General features: G+C 41.7%; 1 protein-coding gene across 12 annotated transcripts in view; it reads left to right on the plus strand.

The window, feature by feature from the left end:
- The window catches only part of Enox2 (ecto-NOX disulfide-thiol exchanger 2), a 271,673-nt gene extending 262,865 nt beyond the window's left edge, over positions 1–8,808 (plus strand). For all 12 annotated transcript variants that reach the window (XM_048450363.3, XM_048450361.3, XM_048450362.3 and 9 more), the window contains 3 exons: positions 503–611; positions 4,855–4,940; positions 6,901–8,808. In XM_048450363.3, the coding sequence (XP_048306320.1) occupies positions 503–611; positions 4,855–4,940; positions 6,901–7,032 (327 nt within the window). In that variant the 3' untranslated portion in view covers positions 7,033–8,808. The remainder of the gene's footprint in view (positions 1–502; positions 612–4,854; positions 4,941–6,900) is intronic.
- The last annotated feature ends 215 nt before the right edge of the window (positions 8,809–9,023 follow it).

The raw sequence follows: 9,023 nt of genomic DNA on the forward strand, positions 1-9,023 counted from the left end.
TGAGATAGCTCAGCTGGTAATGGTACTTGCTGCCAAGTCTGAAGAACTAAGTTCAATTTCCAGGACCTACATGGTAAAAGGAGAGAACCAACAACAAGATTTCTTTTGACCTCCACAGGTGTACCATGGCATACACACACACACACACACACACACACACACACACACACACACCAAATAAATGTTTTGAAAGGGCAATTTGGGTTATCTGGTGTTTTTATAATTTGAGTTTTCAGTAATCCAAATTAGACTATGTTGTTTTGATGATACTGTGTTGTTTTGTGGGCCCATTACTGGGTACAGTGGAATATACCTGTCGTTCTAGCTACTCAGAGAGCTGAGGTGGAAGGATCACTTATGTCTGAGAGTTTCAGAGCAGACTGGACAACATAGTGTGAATGTATCTCATCTTTCAATAAAAGTTTTCTGTTGTGCAATTAATTGAAACCAACTCTTTGGCCAAATAAGGTGAACTAACCCAGAAAGCATGTTGTTTCTGCAGGAAAGCTGTGGTTCTAAATTGTGTGCATCAAGCCAGGAGAGTGACTTCCCTCTTGAGAAGACTTTGGCCAGCGCTCCTATTAAATCTGAACGTGAAGCACTGCTAGTGGGTAAGGATACCAACACACACACACACACACACACACACACACACCAAAAAAAAAAACATAAGACACAGAGAAAGACAGAAGGGGATTATTTAAGATTAATGTGTCTGCCAAGTAGAATGAAGTATGATGGTGCAAGAACACAGAGTTCTAAAGGTGTTAAGGAAAGATCAAGAAAAATTTCCATAAAAATTCTAAGAACAGCTAGCTCCAAGGCACTTCTGGCTCCTTGTTGCCACTGTCATGTCAAGCGTGTTGATGGCAGTATTATACTAAGAGTGGGTCAACTGGAGAAGCGCATTGCAGTTTTTAATCTCTACAAGGAGAGAGGGCCCTTTGCCCTTTGTTCAGCAGGCTAGGATAGATACTGCTGAAAGCTTTTCTAGATGAGCCTCTGTAGCAAGTGTCTGACTTCAAGTTTTGTGCTATTGACTGAGCCATTTTTATTTAAGAAGGATATTTTTTTACTTCTTGACATAACCTATACTCTTTCCAAGACTGCTTTTCCAGCTCTCCAACACCAAGTATGTATCTGACCACTTTATTCAATTCAAATGTAATACCAACTTGCTGAACTTCTATTTCACAGGTTTAAAGACCCAGTCTCCCAGATCAGCCTTCCCTTTAGATACCAGGCTCAAACATCAGATCCCAAATGTATTGGTCAACTTTCATTTATAAAAGAGAAGGCTTATTTGGGTAGACAGTTTTAGAGTTTCACTGCATTATTGGTTGGCACTGTTGGTGCTTTGGGGCCTGTAATTAGGCAGCACATCATAATCAAAACATGTAGCAAAATTATTTATCTCATGACCAAGACATATGACAGACAAGAGAGGGGGAAGCACTAAGAACTCACGGCCCTTTCAAAAAGCATGATTTCAAGAGTGTCCCACTAGGCACCACCTCCCTGTAGTGCCACAGGATGGAGACATACCCTTTATCACATGAGCTTTTAAGCATCACTCTAGATCCAGACCACAAGTTATACACTCAGTCCTGTCTGGTTACAAAGTCAGGAACTTCCCAACACCCCACCAGCCAAGTTCTGTAACTTGTTAGAACCGCTAGAACTCCCGGGAAGTATTTGGCTTAACTATTGCCAGCACGTAGGAGAGCATAGTTTGCACCCTGTGAGCCTCAATCCTTTGGGGGTTGAATTGGAAAACACAGATATTTATATTATGATTCATAACAGTAGCAAAATTACAGCTATGAAATAGCAATCAACCGGGTGGTAGCGGCACACACCTTTAATCCCAGCACTCAGGAGGCAGAAGCAGGCAGATCTTTGTGAGTTGGAGGTCAGCCTGGTCTACAGAGTGAGTTCCAGGACAGCGAGAGTTACATAGAGAAACCCTGCCTCAAAAAAAGGAAAAGAAATAACAGCAAAAATAATTTTGTGATTGGGGGTGGCCACAACATGAGGATCTGTATTAAAGGGTGGCAGCACTAGGAATATTGAGAATCACTGGTGAAGAGAGTAAAACCCAGGAATGGAGAGTTGGAAGAGATACATTGGACAAGAAACTAAGAGGAAAGGGGCCAAGCTTCTAAACCCTTTCTGGGCTTGCTATGCTACCTCTCAGCACTTTTACGTGTTCCCCATTTGGAAGGCTCTCTGATCTCTGGCATGTCTTTATGGAGGTTTCATTATGTATGTGTGACTTGGGAGTGGGGAACCTAAAAACTCCATACTTTTGTTATGTCTTAGCCTAACTGTTGCATTGGCCAGTCCCCACCATGGCACTGGTACAGGGCTTCCAGCCACCACTACTATCCCAAGTAACCAGGCTAGCGGCATATGCTGTAATCTCAGCACTCAGAAGGCAGAGTCAGGGAGATTGCAAATTCAAGGCCAATCTCAGAAAACAAATTACACTGAGGTCAACAAGATGACTCGGTAGGTAAAGAAACCGTCTGCCAAGCTTTACCACCTGAACTTAATCCCAGGGATTTACAGGATAGAGAGAAGTGACTCTTGCAAGTTGTTTGTAGCCTCTACTTACATACTGTGACTTAGCCCACTTGTGTGTGTGTGCATGCACACACACGATAAGTAAAGTAATAAATAAATATGCAAAATAAGCAAATAAATTATAAATAAACAATTAAGTGGGTTTTTTAAAGCATCTGTGTACAAAAAACTGGGGAGAAATTATTAATTTTGTCATTATATCATATTGACAAATGAGTCAGGAAACTGTCAATAATGTGTTAGACTCTGGTATGCTATAATTGCTCTTACTATAAAAAAAAATTCCAAATTGTACAGGTAAAGAACTGGGCAGCGATAGTTGCCCATCTTGATACCTATATCTGTTTGCCGAGATTCAGCTCCTCCATCTACAAATTGAACAAGCTATTGCTTTCCTCGAAGGTCAGTTCCGAGTACTAACAAGATACCTAGCCCAGATCGCTTCATGATACCTAGCCTAGATCACTTCCCACAGGACAGTAGTAAGCTCTCAGTACAAGGAAAGCAGCTAGCACTTCCAGTCCTAGTCACAAATGCCTGTTGACTTCATGATCCATTTGGGAGCTAATGGAAAATTGGGGTTCAAATTATTTGATCCTTTAGCAAGGGTTGGTTAATCCAAGCTGCTTTTTAGGAAGTGAGCCACCTCCAAAGCCCTCCGTGCTGACTGGCTTCTGGGTATTTTGAAGGGATACCTGCCGTCTTTGGTAATGGGTGTTATACTCTGATAGAAGGCTAGTTATGTTAATAAAGATGCACACGGGGGATCTGCCATTGAGACTTTAAAAAAAATGACAACTTTTTAACATTTTCCAGCTCGAAAGTTTTTAACTAATTGTCATGGTAACAGAGGGGAGAGAGGGTCTTCTCTGTAAATGGATAGCCAAAAAGAGAAGAAAAAAGATTCCTTCAAGGTACTACCTCTTGCTTGACTTTTTAAAGAATGTAGCCCAGCTGATGGAGAAATCTGCTTTTTAAAATAAGTTCTTTGAGTGTGAGCTCACAAAAACTTATTAGTGTTTTTAAACCTCTGAACTTATTTCTTAGCATTTAATACTTTTCCTTAGCTATGACATTTAGGCTTTCTTTGAATATGGACTTTTTTTCTTCAAAACTGAAGTTTTTGACTTAAATCGGAGCTTAGAAATTCAATTTACCTGGTCATCTAAGAATAAAGTAATGATAAAAGTAATAATATCCCTTTTGAACAGATTTTGTGTCTCACCCCGATTCCTCCCAGATTTTCCCAGCCCACCCTTCGCCATCTAATATTTGAAAGGTTTTCATGAAAAATAATTGAATTTCAGGCTATAATTTAAACTTGTGCTATTCTTTGTCAGCCTCTGAAAGGACAGAAAAGTTGCACTCTCTAAACCAAGTCAATGCCGGCTCCTATTTCCTGGCAGTTTTCAGGATGCTCAATTCTAGAAGATCTGATAAAAGGAAGTGAATTCACAAGCATTTAAAGATGCAGCTATACAATTTTTGAACAATTTTTCCAGTTGTTGCCAGTTAAGTGTTAGAACAATTAACGTGACATCCATGAGAATGAAGACACTGGTTGCAGCTGCCTCTCACCCCAGAATCAGGCTGAATTGAAATCTCCCAGGCGTCCCTGAGAGCGGGAGGCTGCTGGGAAAACTCTGTTAAAGGAACACATCTGGGACCCTCAGCACACAATGGCAGTGACCGCTCATGTCAGCGGGAAGAAAATGGGTGCCTTTTTTGATAGAGCAACTCAGAAAATAAAGCCCCATGCAATCAGCAGATTCTTCTGTGAGAGGAGCTGGATTAATCGAGCAAAGTACGTGATGTGTGTTTCCCACGAGACAGTCTTAATTCCTAAGAGCATGAAGTCGTATTTAATGACTGCTAAAACTCCCATCATCATCTAAAGTCATCTAAATTCTAGAATTCAAATTGTTCTCAGTGATGACAAGTGCCGGGAGTGACCTCACATGCCAGCTTCGCTGTGTGACACAGCACAGTGAACGGCAATGAGTGGTAAGAACCACAGAGTTCACATGCCTGCTCTACTGCTTGTCAGCTGTACGCTGAAACTTGGTCTTGGTGCTGACATCTGTGAAGTGGGAGTTGGCAGTACCTATGCCATGGGGTTGTTATAAAGATTAAATGAATAAAATATATGCAAACTTAAGATACTGCCCAGTGTATGGATAGCGTGCATAAGTCTGTATGCGTTCATTCACTGTGGAGTCTCAAGGAATTTCGTGCTGTAATGTAACCTCTGGGGCTTTGTCTCTACAGGGATCATCTCCACATTCCTTCATGTTCACCCATTTGGAGCAAGCATTGAATACATCTGTTCCTACTTGCACCGTCTTGATAGTAAGGTATGTGGGGAACTCAAATGGAGACAGAAGGATGAAGGGTTCTTTCTGTGTAGGTGACCTTAACTCTGTTCAAGCATTAGTGGACCATATTACTTACACTCTAAGCAAGTTCCCCTTTCTTTGTCTCATTGTGATTCATTGTCTGACGTCCCTATTAGAAAAAAGTGGCTTTCTGTTCTACTTTGCTAAAATTAAGACATTTCCTGAGACTTAGAAGATTCTGGCTCTTCTTTTATTTCCATGCAAGCTACCAAATAGCCAGCAAATTAACCACTACTTTCCCTTTTAGCCATTGGACAATTGCCCGGACCTCTAGCCATCAGCAAATTTTGATTTGTAAAATTGGATATCTTACTCCAGCTACCCCTCCCACCATCACTATTGCCATTATCTGCTCTGAAACAGTTGAGAAAGGTTCAAAGCTGATGGAACAATATGCTGAGGGCTTCTGGAATGCCTATTGGATAATTGCGCATAGCTCATCTGTGGGCCATTCATTTATCTGCAAGGGAGGATTTCACGGATCACGTGAAGTGAGGGCAAGTGTTAATTCCCTAGAAAGTCAAGGGGACTTCATAGCAGCAGGGGTAGACTCTCAACTCTTCCTTAGAACAGATAAGCTCACGATACAGTTTTTTCAAAAGTAGCATTTAGTTAAGCTTCCCTGTAGACTGTCACTATTTCACCAAACTGGGCCTCCTGGGAAGTGCCATTCAGTGTGGGTTCCTAACATTATGTTGTCCAAAATGTTAAATCAGAGAAACCTTTGTCCTCTTAGCAAAGGCACTGACCATTTGGGAACCTTATTGCTCTAAGCATATTCTAACTTCAGTGATACTCTTTCCTCTATGACCTTTGTGTTAGTTCTAGACTGCATTATCTTCTTATGTCCCTCTAGGAAGTAATTCTAGTCGGTAGCCATATACCCAATTGGCAGTTAAAAGGATGCTGGAACAGCAGTATCGGGAATGTGTGGTCAGTTACAGCAGCAGGACATTGAACTATATGTCAATCTCATATATCTCAGTTTTTTAATGTTTAAAAATAATGTACTTTGTTTTTGAATGCAAGCAATATAAAAACACAGACCCTTTTCCATAGCTACACTGGATCTATATGTATATAGCTAGATCCGTAATCTAGTCACATGTTTTGAAACGGGAGTTCTACTCTGCGGTGCCCTTCAATGTACTTCTTTCACTTAAGTGGATCTAGTTAAGCAGAAGCATTGTTGGGAGAAGGCCACAGCTTCACTCCTGCCTAGCCTGGGCCCAACTATGCCCTAGCAGCTTTCTGCCAGAATAATGTCAAGACCTCCCAGCCAGGGCTTTAAAGTTCTGTCTGGCAGTAACTCCAGATGGTCATCAGCCAAGCCCTGTGCCAAGCTCACAATTAGGAAGGTTGTTATGATTAAAAAAAAATATTACTACCAGAAGAGAAGCCCTTAAAGAGTCCACAGACTTGCTTTTGTATGGAGGGTGTGTACGTGTGTGTGTGTGTGTGTGTGTGTGAGAGAGAGAGAGAGAGAGAGAGAGAGAGAGAGAGAGAGAGAGAGAGAGAGAGAAAGAGAGAGAGAGAGAGAGAGAGAGAGAGAGAGAGCTGTGTCAGAGTAGGAAGAGAGAGCATTCTACTCCACTGACAGGCATTTCCGCCTCTGTCTCCTCCAAAACGACTTTGTAACTTCAGTGGACCTAGACATGCATCTACAGCACTGAGCTGCCCTCATTCAGTTGACTACATGCCCAAACTTCTCCATACAACTGCCACCAGCTCTTGTCAAAAGCAGTTCCGTGGACCATATGTAGTGGTCCCGGCAGGTGAACACTGGTGTCCAAAACCACTCTAATAACACACAAATGCACAAGGTCAGGTAGATTCCTCTGCCACCGTCCTCAGCACATACACATCAGCAGATGACAACAGCTGGTTCTTATTTGAGGGTGTCCTCTCTGTCCTACAGATCTGCACCAGTGACGTGGAATGTCTCATGAGTAGACTCCAGCATACCTTCAGACAGGAAATGACCGGAGTTGGAGCCAGCCTAGAGAAGAGGTGGAAATTCTGTGGTTTTGAGGGCCTGAAGCTGACCTGAATCTCTTTGCCTAGCAATTTGGGATCCTGACAATAAATTTGTGCTGGACAAGTTTAAGATGTGATTTTGTATTCTCAGTGGTTGTCACGTGGACATTGCTTTTAATTTGTCAGTTAATTCCTGAGTATCTATCAAGTTAAAATAAGGATCCTAGAACAGCACCTCAAGCTACAGGTCCGAAAAAGAAATTGCCTCAAACCTCAAGTGCTGTAACTTCCTATTTCTGGCAATTGGTTGTCTTTTCTTATAAGTAGTATTGAAAAATTCCTGAGGCTAAAGAGTATTTGGAATGTTTTCAGTGTCCGTTACTACTGTTGTAGACCTTGTACTGTTCAACACTGTTAGCTGGTGACTTGTGTGTGGTTTGTGTTTCCAGACTTCTCTTCACGTGTTACTACTTGTAAAAAGGAATAAGAGGAGTGTTAGAGCTCTCTGTAACTGCCATTGTCTTTCTAGTCCACAGTAAACAGTGAATGAAGAATCCATCCGTGTCTTCTACAGGGTGCTTCACCAGTTCACCTTTAAAACAAAAAAAGCATGAACTGTGGCTTTTTGTAAAAATACTATGAACCAAAAGTTGACAAACGTTCCAAAGTTATTTTCTCTGATAGATAAAAGGTCTATTTCAGAATTTTCAAACAAGAACTCAAGGTGGATTTGCGGAAAGTCTCCAGTGTGACTGCTATTGTGTTTTTGCGTTTTGCAGCTACTTGTAAATAACCTGCTTTTAAAAGAGGGCATGTTTAGTTTTCTATGAATTAAAGTGCAGTCGGGCGTGGGCACACGTGCACATATCGGCAGGAGGGATTTATTTTACTAGTCCTTCCCCTCTGGCCTTCTTACAGTCGGTTGTCCCTTTCTTCCAGCTGTTAGTGTGTTGACTTGCAAACTGTGTGCTGCTGTAAGTGCTGTTGACTTCATGCTAACTGTTTGTAAAATCTGACGTGAATATTGAACATAATGAACTAGTGAATAAATACCAGACGGGGTATGTGAGGCTTCCTGCATGTACGTCAGCTCCACTCCGAATGCTGACTGACAGGAATACCTCTGGCTCAGCTGTGACCCTCTCTCCTTTGCAATGGCCTCACCAAGTTTAAGTGGACCATTCAGGAAGTCCTGCTTGATGGAAAAATAAAAGAGCATAATTTGAGGCTGTTATTCTAAGGTAGAGATGGCCTTTCTTCTTTTTGTGGTGGTAATGTTGGTACTTCTAATTCCACAGCATCCTCCCTGAAGTTCAGTTGAAGGAAAAAAATGCAAGAGTGAGCACAGGCAATGGGAGTATTTCCTGAAAATACCTTGCAAATGAGATGTGGGTGGTGTTCAAAGATGTATTTTTAAAATACAAATATTCCTTTTTATACCTCAGTTTTGTGTTATGTTTTGAGTGATTTGCTTCCTATGGGATTCTTTAGATCATCTCAGGTTCCCTTTGAGTTACCAGGATGTTGGAAGAAGATGCCAAACTTGCTTGAGGACTAGAAATAGCCTTCCACAGCAGCCCATTCATCCTGAAAGTTGGCTTGCCCCACAAGCACCCCACTGTGGCCCCAGCAGGAAGCTGGAGTTACTTTTATATTAGCTTCCTCACTGGAGCATCTCTGTCATCCGGGCTGCTGCTCAAGAAAGCTTTGATTTGTCCGCCTAAGGGGTTCCTGAAGTACTTTCTTTTTGACCATGTCTGTAAAATCAAGAGAAATTTTCCACTCGCCACTTGTTTCTTAAATAAGTTAAATAAAATTAAATTTCAAGGCAACAGCTGCCATACCTAAACACCTCGCTTATCTTCATTTAATCTCCTTGTTTCTCTTGTTTCTCTTCTTTTTTCTTGAGTCAGGGGTCTCACTATGTAACTCAGTCTGGCCTAGAATTTGCAGTCCTCCCACTTCAGCCTTCCGAGACCCGGAATTCCAGGCATGCACTATTATGCCCACCCAAACTGTTTCAGTTACGCATTCCAGCGTGGTCCAGGTATAATTCTCCTAGCA

The sequence above is a fragment of the Myodes glareolus genome, chromosome X (assembly GCF_982192425.1).
Source record: "Myodes glareolus chromosome X, mMyoGla1.1, whole genome shotgun sequence".
Lineage (NCBI taxonomy): Eukaryota > Metazoa > Chordata > Mammalia > Rodentia > Cricetidae > Myodes > Myodes glareolus.